Source organism: Lactuca virosa, chromosome 5, assembly GCF_052849685.1.
Source record: "Lactuca virosa cultivar CGN04683 chromosome 5, Lactuca_virosa_CGN04683_v6, whole genome shotgun sequence".
Taxonomy (NCBI): domain Eukaryota; kingdom Viridiplantae; phylum Streptophyta; class Magnoliopsida; order Asterales; family Asteraceae; genus Lactuca; species Lactuca virosa.
Window position 1 is genome coordinate 192,351,828 of NC_136430.1, and position 26,788 is coordinate 192,378,615.

The 26,788-nt window shown below is 38.0% G+C and overlaps 2 protein-coding genes across 2 annotated transcripts; one reads left to right on the forward strand and one right to left on the reverse strand.

Annotated features, from left to right (window-relative positions):
• Nucleotides 1-10,861: 10,861 nt before the first annotated feature.
• Nucleotides 10,862-11,729, reverse strand: LOC145112175 (zinc finger BED domain-containing protein RICESLEEPER 2-like). Its single transcript, XM_079048379.1, has 3 exons — nt 11,530-11,729; nt 11,054-11,450; nt 10,862-10,942 (listed from the first exon to the last, which is right to left on the reverse strand). The coding sequence occupies exons 1-3, from the start codon at nt 11,727-11,729 to the stop codon at nt 10,862-10,864; spliced, it is 678 nt and encodes a 225-aa protein (XP_078904505.1).
• A 7,405-nt stretch (nt 11,730-19,134) lies between these two features.
• Nucleotides 19,135-19,446, forward strand: LOC145112176 (auxin-responsive protein SAUR19-like). The gene has a single exon (XM_079048380.1). The coding sequence runs from the start codon at nt 19,135-19,137 to the stop codon at nt 19,444-19,446; it is 312 nt and encodes a 103-aa protein (XP_078904506.1).
• The last annotated feature ends 7,342 nt before the right edge of the window (nt 19,447-26,788 follow it).

Sequence of the window (26,788 nt, forward strand, 5' to 3'; positions counted from 1 at the left end):
CCACGCTCTCCCTCCAAGAGATTATGGTTATAAGTCGTAGTCCTCCACTCACGAATCCGATGGAGTGTTACCAAGGATATGTCTCAAACTTAGCCTAACAAATTTACAAATAATAGTACGAAAATCATGTTTATGATTTACATGAATCCTTTATAAGATAATACATATTATAACATGATTCACAAGTTTCTTGCTTTAGATTTGAAAACTGTTACTACGAGTTGATTTCTTAATCGATTGGTAAAACGGTTTTGTAAGTTAAAAGCATACTGAACATAAAATCATTCTATGCAAAATGAGATAATTTGAGCACAAGTTTCCTTATACTTTTGCTTGTATCCCCCCCCCCCCTGAAAACATTAAAAACTCGGAAAAAGCATAGGGGTATGAACTCACCGTTTGACGGATGATTCGCGCGGATGATCGGTTACGAGTGTTGAGTGTCAATTGAGGTTTCGTACGCAAGTGGATCCTATTAACATGTGATAACACATATGTGTGTTAGAATTAGGGTGTTTCATGGCTAAACATGACGGAAAACCATCCTAAAGACTTGGAAATCCTTGTCGGGACCCTATATGATCAAACAAGGGAGGTGTACGTCCATTTGAGTGGGTGTGCGGCCAGGGTGTGCGGCCGTACAGAGGGTGTGTGCGGCCGTACAGAGGGTGTGTACAGAGGGTGTGTGCGGCTGTACACTCCTCATTTGTGCCTGAAATGTCGATTTTGAGGTGTTCTTGTGCTAATACCAAGTCCTCCTAGTGAATGAAGGCCAAACTCTTCACTTTGGAGAGTTTTAAGGTGTGTGCGGCCACCTTATGAAGGTGTGCGGCCATACACCTTCAAAGGATGAAGAACATGAAGAACACTATGAGTTTTAGGCTTAGATTCAGGTGTCTTACCAATATAACAAGCTGAAAGATGAAGTAGTTCACATTTTTGAGGCCTTTTGAGTGTTCTTGGATGAAGGTTTTAGAGAGAGAAAGTAGTGAGAGAAAGTAGAGTGCAGCCAAAGGAAAGAAATGAGTGAAAGAGGGTCTCTTTATATATATTAGGGGGAGTGTGCGGCTGGAGGATGGGTGTGCGGCCGCACACCCATGTGTGCAGCCGTACACACCTCTCAGGAGGGTGTAAGGCCCGGTTTTGTCTCTATACGACTTGTTGACTCATTTCTAATCTCATTCCCGACTGTACTCAAGCTTAGAACACTTAAACTAACTCTTAAACGGTGTTAAAAAATGATAAAATCGAGTTTAATATTGATATACGGATCAATTGCATAGGATAAAAGTTTCAGGTTGTCACATCATCCCCCCATTAGAGGGAATTTCGTCCCGAAATTCGAACATAGAATACAAATCATGAATTAGGAAAGAGATGAGGATATTTCTGGTTCATCTGATCTTCGCGTTCCCAAGTGAATTCCGGTCCTCGCTTGGCATTCCAGCGAACCTTCACTATCGGGATGCGACTTTCTTTTGTTCGTTTGATCTCTCTATCCATGATTTTGATTGGTTCTTCCACAAAGTTTAGATTCTCGTTGATTTCAATCTCATCGAGAGGGATAGTAAGAGTCTCGTCGGATAAGCACTTCTTAAGGTTCGAGACGTGGAAGACGGGATGAATGTTACTAAGCTCTTGAGGTAATCGGAGTTTGTAGGCTACAGGACCGATCCTGGCGAGGATCTCGAATGGTCCCATGTATCTTGGATTCAGCTTTCCACGCTTTCCGAAGCATATCATTCCTTTCCAGGGTGAGACTTTTACCAGGACACGGTCTCCAACCTGGAATTCCAAGGGTTTTTGTCGTTTATCGGCGTAGCTCTTTTGTCTATCGCGTGAGGCTTTCAGTCGTTCTCGGATTTGCACGATCTTTTCTATGGTTTCGCCGATGATTTCTGGGCCAGTGAGAGTGCTATCTGGGACTTGCCCCTTGGCTACCTGCGTGTCGCCCACCTCAGCCCAGCACAGAGGGGATCTGCACTTGCGACCATAGAGGGCTTCGAAAGGCGCAACCTTAATGCTGGTATGATAACTGTTGTTGTAGGAAAATTCAACCAAAAGAAGATGAGTGTCCCATGACGCGCCGAAATCGATGACGCAGGCTCTCAACATGTCTTCCAAGGTTTGGATGGTTCTCTCACTCTGTCCATCTGTTTGAGGATGGTAAGATGTGCTCATATCCAGCTTAGTTCCAAGAGCCTTCTGTAGTGACTGCCAGAACCTCGAAGTGAACCTGCTATCTCGATCAGAGATAATGGATACAGGTACATCGTGCAGTCGAACTATCTATTGGATGTAGATTCGTGTGAGTCTCTCCATTTTGAAATTTTCCTTGATTGGTAGGAAGTGAGCGGATTTGGTTAGTCGGTCGACAATTACCCAGATGGCGTCATACCCACTCGGAGATTTAGGTAATTTGGTGATGAAATCCATAGTAATCCTCTCCCACTTCCATTCAGGTATTTCCGATTGTTGGAGTAGACCTGAGGGTTTCTGATATTCGACCTTCACCTTGGCGCAAGTCAGGCACTTGCCCACAAAGGTAGCGATCTCTGCTTTCATGTTCGGCCACCAATACAGTCTCTTGAGATCGAGGTACATCTTGTCCGAACCTGGGTGAACGGAGTATCTGGTCTTGTGAGCTTCATTCATTACAACCTCTCTGTAACCACCGAACCTTGGGGTCCAGATCCGGTCCATGAAATAATAGACTCCGTCTCCCTTTATCTCTAGGTTCTTTTCCATTCCTCTCAAGGCTTCACCCGGCATGTTATCTGGTTTCAAGGCTTCCAGCTGAGCCTCCTTGATTTGCGTGGATAAATGGGAATGGATAGTCATGGTCAGTGCCTTCATTCTACGACCTGAATACTCCTTCCGGCTGAGGGCATCTGCCAGCACATTGGCCTTGCCGGGATGGTAGCGTATTTCGCCCTCATAATCGCTGAGTAGCTCAACCCATCGTCGTTGTCTCATGTTCAGCTCTTTCTGGTCGAAGATATGCTGCAGACTTTTATGGTCAGCGAAGATAGTGCACTTGGTTCCGTAGAGATAATGTCTTCATATCTTCAATGCGAAGACCACTGCTCCCAATTCCAAGTCGTGCGTTGTGTAGTTGACTTCGTGTGCTTTCAGCTGTCTTGAGGCATAAGCAATGACTTTTCCCCGTTGCATGAGCACACAGCCTAGGCCCTGATTGGATGCATCACAGTAGACGACGAAGTCCTCCGTCCCTTCAGGCAGGGACAAGATAGGTGCGCTGCATAGGGCCCGCTTCAACGTTTGGAACGCAGTGTCTTGCTTCTCACTCAAAAAAAGGGTACGCCTTTCTGAGTTAGAGTGGTTAAGGGTTTGGCAATTCTGGAGAAATTTTGGATAAATCTGCGATAGTAGCCAGCGAGACCCAAGAATTGACGGATTTCCGTGGACGTCTTCGGTGCTGACCAGTTCTCTATCGCTTTGATTTTAGAGGGGTCCACGTGTATGCCTTCCTCGCTTACCACGTGACCTAGGAAGGTTACTTTTCGAATCCAGAATTCACATTTGGAGAATTTCGCGTAAAGCTTCTCCGCCCTTAGAGTTTTCAGCACCAATCGCAAGTGCTGTTTGTGATCTTCCTCGCTTCTGGAGTAGACAAGTATATCGTCGATGAATACGATGACGAACTTGTCCAGGAAAGGAGGGCACACCCAGTTCATCAGGTCCATGAACACTGCCGGTGCGTTGGTTAGACCGAAGGGCATAACTACGAACTCGTAGTGACCATATCGAGTCCGAAATGCGGTTTTAGGAACATCACCCTCATGGACTCGTAGCTGATGGTACCCTGATCTTAAATCTATTTTCGAGAAGTAGCTGGCTCCCTAAAGTTGATCGAAGAGGTCGTCGATTCGAGGAAGAGGGTAACGGTTTTTGACAGTGAGCTTGTTCAGCTCCCGATAATCGATACACATTCGAAAGGATCCATCCTTCTTTTTCACGGACAAGATCGGGGCTCCCCAGGGTGAGGAACTCGGTCTGATGAATCCTTTGCTGAGCAGCTCATTGAGCTGACTAGATAGCTCATGCATTTCTGCTGGTGCTAGGTGATATGGAGATTTAGCTACGGGGGTAGCTCCGAGGACTAAGTCGATACGAAACTCAACTTGGCGTTCAGGAGGGATTCCCGGAAGATCTTCGGGAAAAACATCGGGAAAGTTGCAGACTTCGGGGATGCTCTCGAGGTCTTTAACTTCCTGCTTCTCGTTAATGACGTGGGCTAGCAATTCATAACACTCCTTTCGCAGGAGTTTCTGGGCTTTGATGCACGAAATGATGCGAAGTTTTGTGCTAAGTTTATCGCCATAAATTATGAGAATTTCATCAGAGGAGAGGTTGAAACGGATGGCTTTTTCGAAACAAAGGATATCAGCACGATTGGGGCTCAACCAATCCATGTCGATGATGACATCAAAGCTATTTATAGAGACTGGCATAAGATCGATGGGGAATGAATGGTCGTTCAGAGTAAGCGTACAACCCACGAATATGTCATTAGTGCTCTCCTTCTCACTGTTAGCCATTTCGACGGTAAACGTTTCGGTTAATGGTTGGGATTTATGCTTAAGAAAATGCTTGAATGCATGACTAACAAAACTTCTTTCAGCACCAGAATCGAAAAGAATGCATGCATAAGAGTTATCGAGGAGGAACGTACCCGTCACAACGGTAGGGTCAGCCACGCCCACGTCTTGCCCTATAGTTAGTACTCTCCCGGTGTTGCCAGTTGTTGCTGCTTTGGGGCAGTTCCTCTTGTAATGCCCGGCTTCCCTACAGTCGTAACAGGCTTGACCAACACCTGCTCCAGAGGCCCGATCGGTTGGTTGGACTGGGTTTCTACAGTCTCGAGCCAGGTGGCCCTTCTTACTACAGTTGTTGTAGAGCATCTCATGACATGGACCAGGGATGCGGTGATGATAACTGCACTTATTGCACCTAGGGAGGGTACCAGTATACCTACTGGTAGGTGCTTGAGTTGCAGGATTAGCGACCGGGGTAGTAGCAACGTGAACTGCCACCGTGTGTTGCTTCTTTGAGGGCTCCTGCGAAGATTGACCCTTTTTCTGCTTCCAGAATTTTCTTTTTATCACCACTCCCTTTAGCCGGTTCAGGAGTGGCGGTCACTTCATCGAGATCGAGTCCATGATCGATCAGAGTCTGCGCCAGGCACTTAGCACTGTCGAAGGTGTTTGTCCTAGCGGCCAAGACATTTCCTTTGGTCGGCTGGGTCAGCCCCCAAATTTATCTTTCAATCTTTTTGCTTTCCGGGGTGACCATCCCCAGACAAAGAAGTGCTAGGTCTTCAAACCTAGACGTGTAAACAGCAATGTCGGAACCCTTCATCTTTAGGTTCCAGAGTTCGTGTTCCAGTTTCTGCATTTCGCCCTGTGGGCAGTACTCGGTAAGCATGAGCTCTTTCAAGCTCTCCCAACCCATAGCATTTGCTATTGGCAGGGTTAGGGACTTGACCCGGCCATTCCACCAGGTCAATGCTTTGTTGGCGAAGGTGCAAGCGGCAAATTTCACCTTATTAGCTTCAGAACAAGAGCAGATTTCGAAGATGGACTCAATCTTTTCGAACCGTCGAGTCAGGGCAATAACACATCTAGTGCCGTCGAAGGATGTGGGTTTCGTATTCATGAAGTCTTTATAAGAGCACTCCTTCTGGTGTCCCTGACCACCTTCATGATATTGGGGATGCGTACCACCTCCCTACCCACCAGATCCGCCAGAATTTACTTGTGTCATTGCGGCAGCCACAGCAGCAATAACAGCTGCTTGGAACATAATGGGATCGAACTGAGGGGGCGGTGGTGGTGGTGGAGTGTCGTTATTCCTTCTGATAGGTCTTTTTCGGGGAGGCATATTGTTCTAAAAAGAATCAGGAGGAAGAGGATGGTAAGTCCTCTGAATCGAACCAAGAGATATGAAGCAAGAATATATCTCATCCTGATAAATAAGTGTTCTACCAAGCGATAAGCAAAAGGAAAGTTACTAATGCAAGTAAGTTATTGCTAAGAAACGAATAGCTAGCAACATTAGGAATGAATTTCTACAATGTATTCGGCTCTGACTAAAATACTCCTATAGTATTTTAAGTTGCATGGATACCGGGTAAGTTTTAGGCCTGTTGCAACACCAAAGTCACTCCCAAGCACATGTTGGTCATGTCTCGAATGAATATAGTTGATCAGGCTATATTGACCCTAGACATGATTACATAACTGCCCAGGTTTAACCGCAGTGTTCAACATCCAAAATACTTTTGTTTTGTTCTACTTGTGACACGGGTTCTGGTACTCGGGTATACTTGTATATTCTTTGTAAAAATACTTATTTTTAAAAGTATACTTTTAGTTTAGAGCACTTCAGCCCCTTAGTGTTTATAGTTGTATACCATGTAAGGGTCGGTATACTTAGTTCACTATAAAGAATAGCTCTGATACCAATATGTCACACCCCGAAACCGATCGCGGAAACGTTCCGGGGCGGAGGATGTCATGCGTAGTATCACAACAGTTGTATCATAGCAAGCGAAGTAAACACAACTATTACATTATAATATGAATATTTACATTGTTCAAAACATGATTTGTACATAACAATATATAGCAAAAGTAAAAGACGTGACTTCAGAATATTCCGTCTTCTCCAAAAGTCGGCAAGAGTACCTGTCTATTGATGCCCTGAGAATACAAGCAGTTTTAAAATATCAGCATAAAGCTGGTGAGTTCATAAGCGTTTGCTTCTGGTGAAAGAAATGTTTCTTTGATTATTTGAAAAGTTGTTTCCCAAGAAAATCCCATATTTTCTTATGATAGAGGTTTGATTATCCATTGGTTACACGTTAAACAGCCTGTTTATGAAAGATTAAGTTATCCCAGGAAAACCCTATATTTTCCTGAAAAGTCGATAATTGATTTCCGATTCTGATACGAGGTGTACAAGTATCTACCATACTTGTATCGATAGATGTAGTTTCTTTGAAAAACCTTGGTTACTCGTTTTGAGATGTATTAGCCTTATTCCATAAATAAAACTAATAAAATAGGTAGTGAACTAGATCCTAAGGGCGTTACTGATGCCCTCTAGTAATCAAATCGGTTATTACTTTGAGGTTAGTTCACTCGTTTTATTATTACAAAAGTAAATTCTCGTTACCTAAGTTGTGACTGCCATAACCGTACTTAGACTGGATAAGGCACGAATGGGGGCCAGTATCTTTTATAACTTTGTCACCCCTGAACCTAACGGTTCCGCTGTAGCTAGCAGCGAGGGTGCGGGATAGTCAGTCCCATATAGATCTATACACAATAGCCACGCTCTCCCTCCAAGAGATTCTGGTTATAAGTCGTAGTCCTCCACTCACGAATCCGATGGAGTGTTACCAAGGACATGTCTCAAACTTAGCCTAACAAAGTTACAAGTAATAGTACGAAAATCCTGTTTATGATTTACATGAATCCTTTATAAGATAATACATATTATAACATGATTCACAAGTTTCTTGCTTTAGATTTGAAAACTGTTTCTACGAGTGGATTTCTTAATCGATTGGTAAAACGGTTTTCTAAGTTAAAAGCATACTGAACATAACATCATTCTATGCAAAATGAGATAATTTGAGCACAAGTTTCCTTGTACTTTTGCTTGTATTCCCCCCTGAAAACATTAAAAACTCGGAAAAAGCGTAGGGGTATGAACTCACCGTTTGACGGATGATTCACGCGGATGATCGGTTACGAGTGTTGAGTGTCAATTGAGGTTTCGTACGCAAGTGGATCCTATTAACATGTGATAACACATATGTGTGTTATAATTAGGGTGTTTCATGGCTAAACATGATGGAAAACCACCCTAAAGACTTGGAAATGCTCGTCGGGACCCTATATGATCAAACAAGGGAGGTGTACGGCCATTTGAGTGGGTGTGCGGCCAGGCTGTGTGTGCGGTTGCACACAGGAGTGTGCGGCCGTACAGAGGGTGTGTGCGGCCGTATACAGGAGTGTGCGGCCGTACACTCCTCATTTGTGCCCGAAATGTCGATTTTGAGGTGTTCTTGTGCTAATACCAAGTCCTCCTAGTGAATGAAGGCCAAACTCTTCACTTTGGAGAGTTTTAAGGTGTGTACGACCACCTTATGAAGGTGTGCGGTCGTACACCTTCAAAGGATGAAGAACATGAAGAACACTATGAGTTTTAGGCTTAGATTCAGGTGTCTTACCAATATAACAAGCTGAAAGATGAAGTAGTTCACGTTTTTGAGGCCTTTTGAGTGTTCTTGGATGAAGTTTTTAGAGAGAGAAAGTAGTGAGAGAAAGTAGAGTGCAGCCAAAGGAAAGAAATGAGTGAAAGGGGGTCTCTTTATATATATTAGGGGGAATGTGCGGCTGGAGGATGGGTGTGCGGCCGTACACACCTCTCAGGAGGGTGTAAGGCCCGGTTTTGTCTCTATACGACTTGTTGACTCATTTCTAATCTCATTCCCGACTGTACTCAAGCGCAAAACACTTAAACTAACTCTTAAACGGTGTTAAAAGATGATAAAATCGAGTTTAATATTGATATACGGATCAAGTGCACAGGATAAAAGTTTCGGGTTGTCACAGAGGTGCACGATCACGCCTTCGCCTTCCCGCGTTCATCAGGAGTACCTGTTGGGCCATGTGTTGGGATTTGGCCCATTACTTGACTTTTGGGCCTTTAGAGTGTGAGTTGGACCTTGGGCTTGGAACCCAATTATTAATTGGGTGTTGTTTGATGTTGACAGCTCGGGAATCTGTCAACCACCAGCTGGAGTTTTATCCGCGGGACTCCAGCAGTGCCAGGTGAGTTCTCCTCACTATATCAACAGGGTCTAAGGCACCAATGACGACCCTTATCGGATTTGTATCCGGGTTTATTGCATGATATGCTTATTGATTTAGATCCTGGTAATTATGATGGTGATATTCTTAGTGACCTGGTAGGTCGGTATCCTGGTTTATAGGATTATGCTATGTTAGTGATCTGTTAGATCGGTATCTTGATTATAGGATGAATGTTATGTTATTGATTGGTTAGATCTGTATCCCGGTTATAGGATGTTCTTATGATTATTGATCTGTTAGATCGGTATCCTGGTTATAGGATGTTGTTATGGTTATTGAACTGTTAGATCGGTTGACTGTTATATATGCTAGTGTATGATATTTATGTGTACACGTTTGTTTGATTTGGGGTTGGTTTGAGGCGGTCCTGCTTTGTGCTGAAGGCCAACATACCCAGGGCGGTCCGGATAAACTGAAGGCCCTGCAAAGGGATTCAGTCAGGCCGAAGGCCCGAGGAGCGGTCCGGATAAGCTGTAGGCCCTGCGAAGCGGTCCAGACGTGCCGAAGGCTCGGAGAACGGTCCAGATAGACTAAAGGCCTGCGAGGCGGTCCAGTCAGGTTGACGGCTCATTATGCATGCTGTTTTGTATTTGTTATATGATATGGTTATATTTGCATGGCATTGGTATTTTGGGGGAGCTCATTAAGCATCGGACTTACAGTTGTTGATTATGTTTCAGGTACTCCTGATGAACGCGGGAAGGCAAAGGCGTGATCGTGCACCTCCTTATATTTTCATGATTGGATTCTGGGGATATTCTGATGCTTAAACCATTTTGAAAACAAATTGTAATAACTTAATGGTTTTAAATGTTTTAAAAAGTTTTAAATTGGCTTGAATTTTATGGGTGTTACACAACCAATTAACATGTGAGATTGTTGCGTACAACATTAAATGAGAACCATAGAACATCTGTAGAAGTATTAAGTTTAATCATGATTATGCACTCTCACTGTTACATACATACAGGACAATGAAATCATTGATATTTGGTTTTGGTTCTTCGTGTCTGTGTAAGCATATGTTGTTACTAGCTTAGCCAACAAACTCCTCCAATTTGAATAAAGTTTAGTAAAACTCAAATCTATCACATTCAACATAATAAAGTTTTTTTCCATGTAATCATGTTTCTATGCTTATCACAAATTGCAATTCATGAGTCCAAATCCAATTTCAACATTTATTTGAATAATTTCGAAAATTCAACTTACTACAGTTTGGTTATTACCTCAACAATTTGAAGGATAATAGGACTTTTGGGTTACCAAATGTGAGAAAAATCACGAACCCCTTATATTATTTATGTGCTCCGATTCTTCATCCCTTTTCTCTGGTTCGGTTCGCACTCGGCAGAAAATAAAGAGATCTTGAAGGTCTACCCTTCTTTCCAGATTTTAGACATAACCACTAGGGGTGAGCATGGTGCGGTTTTTACACCAAACCGAAACTTAAAACGAAATTGCGGTTTTTATATTCATGTAAGCGATAGGTGCGGTTTTTGTTGCGGTACTGTTTTGCGGTTTTGGTTTTTTTTTTAGGTTTCGGTTATTAACTGAAATATAGAAATGGTGTGGTTTTATTTGGATGGTGCGGTTATTTTTATGTCCAACCACAACTTTCAGCTTTTGACTATTCATTATTTACTTTATTAAGTTTGACTTTCTTATATGACAACTAGCACTAGAAACAACATACAACAGTAGGTCATAAGCATCAATTCATATTATATTAATATATTCCCTTTAATTTTGTTGAAGTTACAACTTGCCAACTTGAACTTGCATCCAAAAGATAATAAAATAGATATAAACACACGATCCAACCACATTTTGAAATTAATAAATTCATTTTAATTCATAACCATTAATTCATCAACGTCTCGGTTTAAACTTCATACAACATAATGTCTGTCAAAGTTCAAACTTCATCAAAAAGCATAAACATTTTTTTATCACCAACAATAAAACATATAAAATAAACCACCATTAATCATAATCTCCTTGATCCATGGATGATTTTTTATTTTTTCAATCTACATAAATAAATATAAATCTTAGATTATTAGTATATAAATCACTAGTAATTATAATCATAATATGAAATCATAACATATGGAAAAAACCCTACTCATTTTTAATCTTGCCATCTTCTCATTAAATTCATCAACTTCTTTACTCTTCATAGAATAAACAAGCTCAAGATCTACCAATGAACACCTTATCCAATCTTGTGCACAAATTAGAACTTCCGCGGTGTCGGGGTTAAGTGAACTCCTATACTTATCAATGGCTCTGACACCTGTACTAAAGGCTGACTCTGATGCAACTGTCGATATCGGCATAGCCAAAATATGCCTAGTTGAGGTAGACAACATAGGGAATTTTATTGAATTTATTTTCCACCATCCCAAAGGATCAAGCTTTATGTCCCTTTTTTCCCTTCCATTCGCTAGATAAATCTCCACCTCACTCTTAATATCTTGACCCTCATGATCAAATTTGTCAAATTCTAGCTCCAAATCAATATCCATCTCACCAAAGCTACTTAAATTTTCACCAACAAAATTATCATGTGTGTTTTGTACATTCGCTTTTTCCACTTTGCCCTTAATGGTTAAACAAATCTCCAAGACTCTTAGTCACCAATCCCAATATCTTTTTGCTTTTCTCACTACCCTTACCATAGATCAATTTAATGCAATAAGTAACGTATCCAAGCTTGTTGTGCGGATCCATGACAACTGCAATATAAAGTAGATAATTCACATTATCTACGTTATCCCAATATTTTTCATACTTTGCTTTCATCGATATGGCCATCTTCTTCTTTTGGTCAACTTGACTCTAGGTCATCTTAGTGATGGTGGCTTGCATTTTTACAAACACAGAAAAAAAAATATAAGTGGTTTCGAACTAGACATCTTAGTTGTAACACCAGAAAATATCTTCAAGTACTTGATCAAATTCCTATTTTAAATGCCAATATCAATATGTAAGTATTAAAATGATATATACAAAGTAATAACTAAAAGAATTAAACATAACTAGATGTTTAGCCTTACTTTAGCCAATCAACTGTTTCCAACATCACTTGGAGCACCAACTACTTTAGCCTTACTTTTCCTTGTTCTTGTGCTCACGTCCACATCGTCATCTACCTCGGTGCGAAAATAAGCCCCGTATGAAGGGTCTATCATATAAAACCTATTGAGAAAATTAAACAAGCACTCGATGTTAGTTAAAGGAAAAAATAAAATAAATATAAAACAAATAAACATACCTTTCAAACGCATTCTCATAAAGTACGACTGTTTCCAACATCAAATATGTTGAATTCCATCTCATGTCAACATCAAGAGATGACGTTTGATTGGATTTTACATCAACATGAGCAACACAATCTTCAAATGTTTTATACCAAACCGGTGATGATCGTACGTACGTCACTACATTTTGAATTCTAGTAGCAGAATCGAATTTCTATTCCAAACCATCTCTAACGACAAGATTGATGATATTTGCATAACAACGAAGGTGAAAATATTTACAATCTGATTCGGTCCCTTCAACATCCTCTTCAAAAATCTTATAGCCCTGTCATTTGAAGATGCATCATCCACTGTCACAGTAAACACAATTTCAATCCCCCACCTTTGTATGCACTCATAAACCAAAGTCCCAATGGTTTCACCCCTATGATTCTCTATAGGGCAAAAGTTTAAAATTTTCTTTTGTAAAACCCATGCATCGTATATCCAAAGAGCCATAAGATACATATAATTCACGTTCCGAATAGATGACCATGTGTCCATAGTTAGGCACGTTGTTTGGCCTTTCAACATCTCTTTAACTTTTTTTGCTTCTTGTTCATAAATCTCTATACAGTCTCGAGCTACAGTCCATCTAGATGTCATCTTAAACCCCAGATTCAATTCCCACACAAATTCCTTAAAACCCTCATCATCAACAATGCTAAACGGTCGATTGTCTTTAGTGCACATTTCGGCAAGGGCCAATCTATACTTCTCCTGGCTAAGAAATGCTTAGCCAAAGGCCCATCCGCCTTGGTACCTTTTGGCTAAAAGCTTAATTTTGTTTGTTCATTTGCATCTTTGTCTTTACCTTCATAAAGGGGTTTGCGCCTACAAGAATTAATTAGATGATTGAGTAATGAGGAGGTACCATTCTCTCTGGTGCCACAAGCTAAAATCTTTTTACAATGTGTGCATTCTGATTTTTGTGCGTCTTTAACATATGGAAAATGCTGCCATACAATGAACTGTAACTTAGGTTTTTAGATTATTTTCTTCTTCAATATCACCTTCACCTGGGATTTGAAGTCCATCATCTTGTTGATCATCGACATTCATTACACCTTCATTACTAGCCATGTTGAAATACATATTACGTTAGTACTCAATAAGGTGAAAACATGGTGAGTTGCAAACAGCTAAAAACAATGAGATAAAATGTTTTTATACAATTATCAAGTGGAATTGAAACTCAAAACAGGTGAAAACATAGTGAGTTGGTGAAAACTGTAGTAGTATTATGCATCTGGAGAATTTGCTGTAGTAGTATTATTAAAACTTAATTAAAACTAGATCATCTTGCAATTGAAGGACGATTCAACAACTCTGTATTTTCTCAAATACTTGTAGATTGACAGAGGATACAATATTACATCTCCCCATACTTTATTAATGACCTTGAGATAAATTACTGAATATATTCGAAGTGTTGGTCGCATATAAAAAGATATCTTCAAACAAAGATATAACCCCATTGTTGGAAAACATTTAAGAGTTAGGTGGTCCTTTGTTGATTATTGTTGAAAATGCTATAGCATATAAGGTCTAAGCATAGTCAACTAGAAGAACAGAAGAGGAAATTGAAAAAACTACAAGAATGGTCAAATCCAAGTATGAGATTAAGTCGAATGCAGTTTACAGTTTACCTGAGACGAAGAGGAAGATTGCTTTAGTTTTCTGGTCACCGGATTCGACAGTGCCTTCCAGTCCCCGATGAAGGAAATCGTTGGCTGCTCAAGTCGATGCTCGATGGTTGCTTCAGTGGTTCGATCGTTGGCTGCTCAAGTCGCCGGTAAACGGAGGCAAAGGCTGTTTAGAACACAAAACTCGAATGAAGGAAATCGTGTGAAAGAACTGGTAACGAGACTTTTCTTTTCGGGATTTGTATTTTTATTAAAAATATAAAATATATATTCAGTTAATAATAATATTTTAATATTGCGGTGCGGTTCAGTTATTTTGCGGTTTTTTGAAATATAAAACCGCGTCGCACCGAAAAGTTGCGGTTTTTTGAATTTCTAAAACCGCACCATCGGTTATATGTTCGGTTTCGGTTTTTCCGTATCGGTTTTTCTGGTTGTTTTCCGGTTTTTTGGTTTTTTCTCAACCCTAATAAGCACACAAGGAAACCAATGTTTTCTTCTCTTTTGTTAACATTCCATCGACGCTCACAAGAAAAGAAAATAAGGTGCTCCCAAATTCCAATTTTGATCCTATCATTTAACCTATGTTCACATTAAGCCCTTTATCTTCTATTTATTTTCAAAATTACCCAAAAACAATAAGTAAATGATTTTTCCCTTTATTTTCAAATTGGTAATAGTTCAAAATACCCTTCTACATTATCACCTAATTATTCAACATACATATCATTTTGAATAAATGAATAATTAATTAACTTCATTTTTCTATTAGTTTACATTTAATAAACTTCGAGTTATTAATTTCTAGTTTTGCCCAACAACATGCCTTAAAATTCTTATATACTTGATTGTCTGGTGTTTTATATAACATTTGGGATGTTGCCCGATGTCTTCAAGAATACCACCCATCCACGACCTCAGTTAGTGTAAGCTATGGCGTTCACTCCATGTTCCAAGACATAATTCGTAGAAGCTAAGTCTTGAAGTGTATTATAAAATTTGGGATGTTACCCAATCACTTCAACAATACCACGTATCCACGACCTAAGCTAGTGAAAGTCTATGAGCTTCGCTCCATATTCAAATACATAATTCGTAGAAGCTAGGTCATGAAGCCCAACAATAATCTCATTTTGAAGTTGAGAACGAGATGGAGCCACAACACTAGGGGGATGCAAATCATGCTTCAGACAAAAAAGATCCCTATATAAACGAATACCGTACTCAACACATGATACATGAAAATAGTCGAGCAACTAATAAATCTAGGGAACTATAACACATTGTTTGGAAACTAATATAAAAACCCAATCCAAATCCATCTCAAGAGAAGCCAAATGATCAGAAAGTTGCTTCTTCTCGACATAATAAAACTTAACTCTGTTAATCATCTAAAACTTTTCAGTCAAGACATCAGCAAAGCGTTGCTCCTTGATGACATATTTAAGCTCGAATTCTCGAATCCCATCCACGACAGCCTCCGATTTTGATTACAAAACCTCACAAAATCCTGAGCCCATTCAGCTTCCACACTTGCTAATTGGAACCCCTCTAAGGACTCCTTCAAATTTTCCACTTATACCGCTACGACGAAATCGATGAGTAATATACCCCTCCAACCGAGAAACACACTCTACTTGGTTGCTCGCCTCTACAAACACATATACCGAAAATAACCACACCAATGTAGTTAACAAAAATGCGTTTAACAAATTAGCAAAGCCACCACTAGTAGATAAAAAGATATCACCTACAGATAGGGGTGAGGACAATGCGGTTCGGTGCAATTATTGACCAAACCAAACCGCAACTACAATTATTTCATTTTTTGAACTGAATGGTGTGGTTATGTTGTTTTTCTTATGCAGTTTGTAGTTTGGTATTTGACTATGTGGATTTGGTGCGATTTTCTTTCTGTTATTTTTTGTGTTGTTATTTGCCATGTGGATTTGGTTCTTTTAATTTGCGGTTTTAAGAGTTTAAAACTGTTAGTAATTAATGACATAAAAACTTCAAATTTCAATAACTTACTTAAAAACACTATCAGACTAACAAGTAAACAAGCAAAATCATTACATACACAAAAACTAAAAATTCATTAAATATTAGAGAATAGAAACAAAGATATAAGATGTTAGTTATGTGGTAGCAAATAGTTCAATCTCTTTTTGTTGAGCATCATTAGATGATCTTTTACCCTCTCAAAGTGTATCCACATAACATTTTTTTTGATAATATTAAAATCACAGTATGTGTGTGTGAAATTAAGGCCAAAAATATCGACAATTTTCCTAATTGTATAATATCGGACCAAGGAACAGTTTTTAGTTCACTATATTTTGTTCAATGTACGAATGAGAAACAAATTTTATTGTCTACTATTTTAGAAATTTGATTTTTTTTTCGGGAGTGAAACGGAGAGTATTGTATTTAACGTTATATCTTGGCTTTTCTTATAAAACTGCGTCAAGCTCTTTCTCCTACAAGTATAAGCTTATATCATCAAATAATATACATGCACTACAAGAAATTAGAGTATTACCGGCGACAGGCGTCGTCGCTAAAAGTGGGGTTTGTCGCCGCTAATAGTATTAGCGGCGACGTGTCGTCGCTAAAACATCGACGCTGATGTTTTGTCGCTATTAATCAAACTGTCGCCACTAATTCTTGTTGTCGTCGCTAAAGACTTGTCGCCGCTAATAAGCTCATGTCGCCGCTAAAGACCCGTCACCGGTAATAACCTATTGTCGCCACTAAAGGCGTCGCCGGTATTTGTGTTTTTCTTTTATATATATATATATATATATATATATATATATATATATATATATATATATATATATATATATATATATATATATATATATATATATATATATATATATATATATATATATATATATATATTTCACATTAAAATTGAAAAAAAAAACTGGTATGATATTAAATAATCTAATCCTACATCATTCCATTCCAAAATATTAATACAACATCCGTTTAAAATACTCGTCCGATTTAACATATAACAAAATATCGAAAATACTAGTCTAAAATACTTGCACAAACAAAACATAAAAAAAAAATCCTACAACTATCTACTCGTCATCATCGCTCTCCTCGTTTCCTCCGGTTTCATTTCGTTGTGGCAACGAACGAAGCCAATCTTCAAGTGCAGCACTACATGCCGGATCTTTTAACATTGTTCGAAGCATTTCCAACTACAAATAAAACAACATACTCTTATAAGTTAAACTAGCATTATAACATTCTATATACAAAATATACATTCCACATATTGCATATAAAACATTATAGCATTGTACTATAACTAACAATTACCAACCTACAAAATACCATTACAACATTGTACTTTCATAATCTAACAATTACCAAGCTATAAAATACCAATATATCAAACTATAACCAAACTAACAATTACCAATATATAAACTATTATCAAACTAACAATTACCAAATTTTGAAACTATTACTAAACCAACAATTACCAACATTTTAAACAATTACCAAAATTAAATAGTCTTGTCACCTGTGATTGTGGTGGTGGCTGTGTCAGTGGTTGTTCCTGATCGTACATCGACACAACCGTAGAAGGTTTATGCCTAATGCCTCTGATATGGCCACGTCGAACACCCAATATTTTTTCAAAACAATTTTGTGTATCCTTTGGTGTTAGACCGCTGGCTTCAGAAGAAGCTTGAGTTTTTTTACTGATCTCAAAGAATAAAGCATTCTGTATTTTCAAAAAATAATAAATATAATAAAAATGAGATTACTAACTACCCCTTGATGATATAAGCACTTATATGAAAATACAAATTAACCACTTACGTATTGTTGCTCGACTGCAGGACTACTAAATACCCCTTGGCGATCAGTATTGGCCTTACGAAATGCTTCGATTCGAGCGATGTCCTATTTTACATTAAAAATTAGTTTAATTATAATTTAAATAAACAGTTAAATATATCATAGCTTACTTCTTTGAAACATGCATTGCTATACGAGCACGATCCCCCTCTGTTTGCAACTTATTGTCGTGCACGGACTCCTTTGTTTGACGCCAAGCAATAGCGGCGACATGTAACGCGTCAATTACATGTCGCTGCTATTGCTAACATTTCTTGTAGTGATGGTATTCCAAACAAGTTAAAATTCACATTTTATACAACCGGGACAAGTGGCTCGGTCTCGCACGTTGCAAAATGGCATGTTATCCGTGGTTTACAAAAATATGTTAACAAATAGAACGATGTAACTTGACTTCAAAATGCTCATAGGCAACTTGCAAGTTCAAAGAATGTCTTCCTCTGTCAAATGTAATAAGTCCAGGAATGAATAACAGCTTAACAATGACATTGGAATCACAAAACGCTTCTTTTCTTGCTCTCCAACATAAACTGCAAAATACCCTTTTGGTAGATCCATTGATGTTGTGCGGGTCCCATTTGACGAAGACCATTGGAGTATTTGTCTAGCTTGAAAGATCCAAGGCATACGAATAACCATTTTTCTGAAGGGTTATCATAGGAACAAAACAATTTGAGAGTATTCTGAAAGGTTATCAGGACGAGTTCGAGAGGAAATTATGCCGGTGCTTTTGCCTATCATATTCTATATATAAAGGTTTATTGGAAAATGAAATGTAAAATAAGTGAGAAAAAGGAAATTAAATGTCAGATGGGGACTTTGCAACATGAAGGCAAGATCATGTGCTGTGTCTTCTAACTTGTATAAAAGTATGATCTTGAATAGCACAACCACAAAATCACAGGCAATAATATGTATTAATCATGTACTTGTGTATAGAAAAAGAATTAAAAAAGAATATAACTTGTATCACCAGTATTCTGAATTAAGGTGGGTATGAAAATCAGTAGAAGCATCATGGTCCAATGTAATATTAAGAGGAATGTGGTAATGCCTCCTAACAAGCAAGAAATTGTGGCTAAGTGCTCTGGGGTTTTCTTGAAACATATGTGGCCCTATCATTAATAGGTGAGTTAGACATTGGATCTGTCTTACAGATTGGAAGACAAAGCCATGTGAGTTTGCCTTTTCTTCCACCATATGTCACCATCCTCAATCAAGATCTCCTTGAATCTCTGTATATAAAAACCATTCGATATGAATCACACAACCACAACTTCCTCTGAAATCCTTGCCAACTTTTCACCAAGAAGACGTGCATGTTGTGAGAGTATCCATCCTCAATCAGGCTTTTGAATTGAACAGAAACTACCATCCTTAAAAATGGTCATCCTTTTTCCTTGGATCATTCAAGCAAAACAAATTCTCAGAAGATCATTATCCAACAGAAGCAGCACAACCAAATCTATGGAAACCCCAAAAGGCTATTTAGCAATTTATGTTGGTGAGCAAGAGAAGAAGCGGTTTGTGGTTCCTGTATGGTTGTTAAGCCAACCTGCATTTCAAGAACTACTAGATCTGGCAGAGCATGAATTTGGGTGTGTTCATCAAATGGGTGGCCTCACAATTCCATGCAGTGAATATACATTTAGTGATATTGTCAGTGATATTGCTTCTCAGTTGGGCGCATTATGACTTCTATACAATGTTCTTACAACCAACTAACCACTAGGTTTTTTATTATTATTTGTAATTAAATCGTGACAATTTTCCCACTTGTAAGAAATCAGATCAAGGAAGAGTTTTGAGTTCACTATAATTTGTTAAGTGTATGTAGTTAACGAATATATTTTAGAAATGTGAATTTTGGGAGTGAAATGGAGTTAACGAAGATAGTTCCTTTTGTTCATGACCTATCATCCAAAACATAATTTGTAAACAATATGTAGCACTTGGGTCCATGACCATATGATAGTTCTTTAACCAACCTAAAATATAAGTTGGCAAAACATTGATGCATTACAAGACGAATTGGGTTCCACTTGAAAACAATTCCATCGCATGAAAAACGAACATGGTGGTTAGATATACAAAGAGAATTATAGCAATGTTTAACTATTATTTTGACTACTTATACGGCCAAAAATCATGTAAATTAAATCCACTGAATCATGTTGTTAAACCTAAGCAATTTCCTTATCACAACTAATTAATATGTGAAATTGTTAGCATACGACATTAACCGAGCATTGTAGAGCATCTATAGAAGTATTATGTTTAATCATGATTATGCACTTTGACCATTACATACAAGACAATGAAAAAAACACTGATATTTGATTTTGGTTACTCATATCGGTGTAAGCATATGTTGTTATTAGCTTATACAACAAACTCCTCCAATTTGAATAAAGTTTAGTAAAACTCAAATATGTCCCATTCAAGATATTCAAGCTTTTGCCATGCAATCATGTTTCTAAGCTCATCATAAATAGAAATTCATCAGTCCAAATCCAATTTCAACATTTATTTGAATAATTTCAAAAATGCAACTTACTACAGTTTGGTTATTACCTCAACAATTTGTCAAATTGAAGGACAATAGGAATTTTGGGTTACCAAATGTGAGAAATCACACACCCCTTATATGATTTATGTGCTTGAATTTTTCTTCCCCTTTCTCTAGTTCGGTTCGCACTCAGCAAAAAACAAAGGAATCTTGAAGGTCTCCCCTTCTTTCCATATTGTAGACATAACCACGTACACACAAGGAAGCCGACGTTTTCTTTTCATTTGTTAACATTCTATCGAAGCTCACAAGAAAAGCAAATAAGTTGGTCCCCAATTCAATCTTTGATCCCATCATTTAAGTATTATACACTCATAAATATGTATTGGATAGTGATAGGAGATGGTAGATAGGAGATGATAAGCATGTGATGCTAGATCGGTAATGATAAATAGAAATGATAAATAGGAGATGATTAGGAGATGCCCTGACCTTGACTTGTGATGTTGCGATGTAGTCATCTACCAGAGTATAGATAGTGACCACTAACAAATGTAAATGTCACACCCCCAAACCAGAACGGCGGAAACATTCGGGGGCGGAGGACGTCATGTACAGTATCATAACAAATGAATAATTAAGAAAGTACACACGACCATCATATACAAAATTGAAAAGTTTACATGATTGTAGTAATACATGTTTGCAAAAGTCAATTACATTATGATGTCCAAAAGATTAAACTAACGCCTGAGCGTAAGTCTTTAAAAGCAGTTGCTAACCTGGTTTAGCGATTTCCTAAGAATACAAGTTATTTCAAAGAAAAAGTGTCAACATTTAAGTTGGTGAGTTCATAAGCTGTTATTTGTGTAGATAAATTTTATTTGAAAAGTCCGCGTTTGTTTCCAGAAAATCCGATATTTTCTTAAGAATGATGTTGTAAATTGTTATTGTACAAAATGAATGTATTTGAACCAGGAAAATCCTATATTTTTCTAAAAGTGAGGTGTAGTCTTATATGAACCAAGACCATGAATGTAAGTAAATATGCCATACATATAATGAATGTATATAGTTTTATCATTAAGTAAAACTAGTTGTGGAAGTGTTTATCCTGAATTCTGAACATGCTGATAATACCCTATAATATAGTTATTACCCCCCCCCCCCCCGAGCATGATTGAGTTATGTATTACTACGTGCATGAGTAATTGTTTCCGCGTGTTGTGAGTTCCTCATAACCATACTAGACGCAGTACCTAATGTTGACATTTGTCACCCCGGGGACTGTAGCTAACAGTCAGGGTGCGAAGTCGTCAGCCCCATATAAATCTATACACACTTGTCACGCTCTCCCTCCAAGAGACTCTGGTTATATGTGGGGACTTTCGTTTGGTACAAACAAAGCCATATGACATCACATGATTGCTAACAACGATGTTCACGAGTAATATGATGAAAATATTTTGACAATTCGAGATAACAATTAAGTCACGTATGCAAAAGTGTGTTTGTTTATGTCTAAAATGATTACCCTTTCTACAGTGTTAACAAAGGCATAATAACAAATTGTGATTTGTCAAATACACGTAATGTTATAGTTGAAATGGTTACCCTTGATATGATGTAGTATGAAAATGTATAAATAAAACATATTTCATTTATAAAACATATTGTATCCCCGGAGGGTAAGTTGTGTTGTGAGGTGTTTTGCATGATAATAACTTCATAAGATAGTTAAAACAACAGTATGAAAAGTATAGCAAAAGATCGATGTTTCACACGATTTTAGCCGTGTGTTTACTTGTATTCCCCCCCCCCCCCTTAAAAGTGTTTAAAAACATTTAAAAAGTATTTGAAAACGTAGTGATAGGGGTATGAACTCACTTGGTTGAAGTGGCGGTTTGAAGAAGATGAGACAAGAATCGAGCAGAACTTCGACTGGAAAAAGATGATTTCTCGGGATTCTTGGGAGCGTAAAACTTCCTTCGGAACTTAGATATGAAAACCGAGAATTCGGGATGGCTTCGAGGGGTTAAACGCAGAGCAACAGCACGGGAATGAGAAGAATTGAGCAGTTATGCCTGGAACCCTCGCATCCTATTTATAGGAGGCTGAACCGCCTCCGTACGTTGGGCGCACTCACCCCAGGTACGCTGGGCGTAGTGGGTCGTCAGCGCTTACGTCACGAGCCTCTGATGGTCGATCGGAGGTCTGCTGGCCGAAGGGACAAGGCCCTTATCGCCTGGTACGCGGGGCGTAATGTGAATTTCCAAACTACTAAATTACGTAACTCTCGCGTACGAGCTCTGTTTTTGACGTTGTTTATATCCACGCGTAGGTGAGACTGTACTCTACAACTTTCGTTTAGACTCCGTTGGCTAGTTTTGAGTTTATCTTTAATAATATATTTTTAACAGGCCGGGACTGGAAAAGTCCGTTAAAAATCCATAACTTCTTCATCTGACGTCCATTTTCGTCTGTCTTTTTACCGTTCTATTACTATTGATGAGATCTTCGATTCTCGTTTAGGTCGTGTTGGCTAAAAGTTGCTCGATCTCTATTTCGAGTTTTTAGCTGTCTACTGCTATGTCTGAAACTTCGAAAAATCATAGCTTCTTCATATGAAGTCAGATTTGGGCGTTCTTTTTATGTACGTTTACGGTTTTGGGATATATATGACTTTCGTTTAGATACCTAAGGTTAAAAAGCATTTTATTGGAATTTCGCGTTTTCTGCTTAACAGTGTTTTACCGGTATTATCGCGGATCTTCGATTAGTCATAACTTCTTCGTTATAACTCGGATTTTAGTGTTCCTTATATATTTGGAAACCTTGTACGATATCTACCACATAGTATACTAAATTATGGTTACTGAACAACTTTATTTTTGACCTAATTTTTGCTGGTGTTACACTAAACAAGTCATGTGGAAATACTGGTAGGCTCATAACCTGTAGGTGATGAATTACGAGTTCAGGCGATGTAGTAACTATGTATTCATGCGATGAGACTCTAACCTCTATTGGACACGTATTGGGGGAGTAATCTTCGAAACATTATTGTCTATGCGATGTAAGAGATGATCCTTAGGAAAAGTCCTTAGCAATAAATATATATATATATATATATATATATATATATATATATATATATATATATATATATATATATATATATATATATATATATATATATATATATAAGGAAATGTGATGTAGGCGATGATAAGTAAACACGATGTAGGTAATGACCCTTTGATAAATCCTTAAGGAATAATGAATAAAGAAAACGGGGATGTGTACTCGGGTTAATTGTTTGACATGAAATATAAACAAATTAACTACATTATTGTGGGTTGAAAACCCTATGTATCTCACCAGGTTTCCCAATCTGACCCAGTCAGTTTATTTGAATCACATATTATTAAATAAAGATACATGGATAATGATGTATGAGAGATTCAAGGAGATGTAAACCGTTAGCATATTGTGACATTGTAAGCCTTCATTTATGATTATGTTTTGTATTAGTTATGACTTCTAAAGATTTATAAAGTAATGAAAAATATTTATGCGGAAATACTTTTACAAGACCAAATTTTGCATTTATTAAATAGACTCTATTTTAAATGAACCGTAAAAAAAGTTTTAGAATGGTCGTAAATTTGGGGATGACACACAATAGATCTAGTACATGTTGATATGGAGTCTTCAGATCCACCACAAAGGACGATAAGTCTATTCATTATGATCTTTTGAGGTTTCAGTAAATATTGTTGTGGTTAAAAGATTAAGTATAATTATGATACTTTTAAAATATTCAAAGAGTAGCAGAACGAAAGAAGAATCTATTAGGCAGAAAGATAAAGGTTTCTTCAATCTGAAAGAAAATAAGAGTAATTTAGTATCATGTTTTATTGTCATGTTAATGAGTGTGGATTGATATCACAATTGATACTCAAAGAAAATCTTAATACAATTGTATGACTAAGAAGAGGAATCATATATTGTCAGAAATAGATCGATCAAGAGATGAATTATACTTCATTCCAAATCAAGTTGTAGAGTCATGATCTAGTAACTATGAATCATATCGTGAAACTCATTTCAAACTAAGAAGTTTGAAAGCGCCTCAAAATATGTGGATTAAAAATGTTTTCTTGCTCTAGCACATATAGAATTGGAGTTGTGATGTTTTCATTAATCGAGAAACAAAAGATATAATTGAGACCTATTCTATGAAGTGTTTTCTTGTCGAGAATCCACACAGACTTTTCAATATTAGTTTTAGCTCGTCAAGGAATGTTCCTTGAGAGAAAACTCATATCACTACAAGAAAACAGCCCTTTAATGACATGTGAACAATGACACTCACTGATCTACGATACGCATTTCTTGTGTGTCCTAAAAATAATGACAGCTTTCCAAAATCTGAATGATAGAGGACACTCATCTATGCGTGCCATAAAATTTGTGTCCAACAAAAAAAATTATAAACACGGAGGGTGCTTATCTTAAATGCATGTCATCTACGAATGTTGCTTTATATTTTTACTCAAACGCGCGTCTTATATCACAAAATCGTAGGGACTATTAATTCTAGGGCTTTTTGAAGAACACTAAAAAAACTCACTCACTCGGTACGTGCTCTCTACAATCGATCCGTTCGGGGACCTCACCTCTCCTTGTCGGCAACCTCAGGCTCACTTCTTCTCCAGCGACCTCAGGATCTATTCTCCTTGTCGACGACCTTGGGCTCACCTGACCTCGTTGGAACGGAGCACGTCGGACAAGGTTTAATAATGGTGACAATGAACGATACAACTGCACAACATCTAGATACCCCTAACACTCAAAAAATGAACGATGTAGTAACCCCTAACACCCAAAAAATGAACTCCAACGATTCAACTCCAAAGCTTTCTTCTAAATATGAAAAATGCAGAGAGCAAAGAATCAAAGAGAATCTTGAAAGAATGCAAAACCTCGGGATTATGATCTATCTCTTAAGATGAAATTTATGAAACCGAATACCAACAGGAGAAACAAAAAACCCTATAAAACACTTAATCGTTGTATTTCCCTTTTTCCCTCCTCCGTCCCTCCCGTCGATCCTCTAGGCTTACTTCCTTTTCTTTAATTATATTACTTATATTGTTTCCTAATCTGCATTTTGAAGTGAAAATTTTGTTTTTGGTTTGTTTGTCGGGATTATGAGTTTTTTGTTCGATCTTTGATTCATGGATTTGGTTTTATCGAAATCGTGCCATCTAGGTGTTCGATAAAATACCATCTTTATCATAAACCAGTTCATGACATTATTGTCTTTTATTTCGGTTCTCCTTGAGTTTAACGGAGGTTTCTTAATACTTAACACAATAACCCGTTTTATGCACTTAACACAATAACCCTATTTATGCATTGTTTTTGCCACGAGGGAATGTCTAAAAACGATTTAACTTCTGAATCCACGAAGATGAACTTGTTGGATTAGTGTCTAAGCCCGTAACTATATTTGGTATGTACTTGACCCGGTTATGCATGGTCCTTTTGGGTTGCCTTCACCAAAGCAACTTGACAAGGTAATTTAAAGAAGGAGAGAGGATATTATGGTTTATTAATATATTATAAGAATAATATATTAAAGGAGAAATCATATTTATTTAATTAAGTATTAGTCATAAATTAATTAGGAATTAATTTGGTAACTAAAAGAGATTAATTAAATAAAGGGGCATAAACTGTCAAATGTGTGATAGTTGAGTTTTGGGCTGGGAAACCTAATGGACTAAGGGGGAACAAAATTATGATGAAGGATCATCATATTTTCGTCCAAGGCCTTGTTCCAGAAGGTTCCTTGGGCTGCTTGGTGACTAAGATGTCCATTAGGGTTTAGACTGAAACCCTAGCAGCCTACAGTATAAATAAGACCCCTAGCCTTCAATTTTTGGCCACTTGCTTCCCAAGAGAAATCCTAGGCCAAAATTAAGCATCCTCCCTCCTCTCTCATAGTTGCCTTCTTGCTTGTGGTGTTTGTAAGCCATTAGAGGAGTTACAATTGTGACTCTAAGCTCCAAGAAAGAAGATTCAAGCTTCCATTGAAGAGGTAAACATCTAGATCTGATGTTACATGTTAATTTCGAAATTATGTATGCTAGATTAGTGTTTGCAAGTCTTGGATTCATTGCATGTACAATAGAGAAACCTAGATCCAAGCATTAGGGTTTTTATGAGCACATAGGATTGTTCTTATGTATAAAACCGATCAGTAGTATCAGAGCCTTGATTGGTTTCTGTCGTATGGAAGCTTTGTGTGTTTAACATGTTGAAAAATGTTTTTCTGGCTTCTGTTCGACTGGACTCGGCGACTCACTTCATGGACTCGGCGAGTCAGCCCAACTCGGCGAGTCCATGAGTGACTCGGCGAGTCGGATCGTCAGACAGAGGCAATATCGGGATTTCTTGATGTTTTTGCTATGGAATAGTTACCTAATCTGTTTTTACTGATAAAATTCGAATTTTAAT

What these genes read in the sequence shown, in the direction of transcription:
- LOC145112175 (XM_079048379.1), bottom strand. Translation starts at nt 11,729, where the DNA reads ATGGCCATATCGATGAAAGCAAAGTATGAAAAATATTGGGATAACGTA. An exon ending in ACTAAGAGTCTTGGAGATTT is followed by an intron (nt 11,451 to 11,529) that starts GTTTAACCATTA and finishes AAATTTAAGTAG; the next exon opens with CTTTGGTGAGATGGATATTG. An exon ending in ATGAATTTAATGAGAAGATG is followed by an intron (nt 10,943 to 11,053) that starts GCAAGATTAAAA and finishes TTATTTATGTAG; the next exon opens with ATTGAAAAAATAAAAAATCA.
- LOC145112176 (XM_079048380.1), top strand. Translation starts at nt 19,135, where the DNA reads ATGGTCATCCTTTTTCCTTGGATCATTCAAGCAAAACAAATTCTCAGA.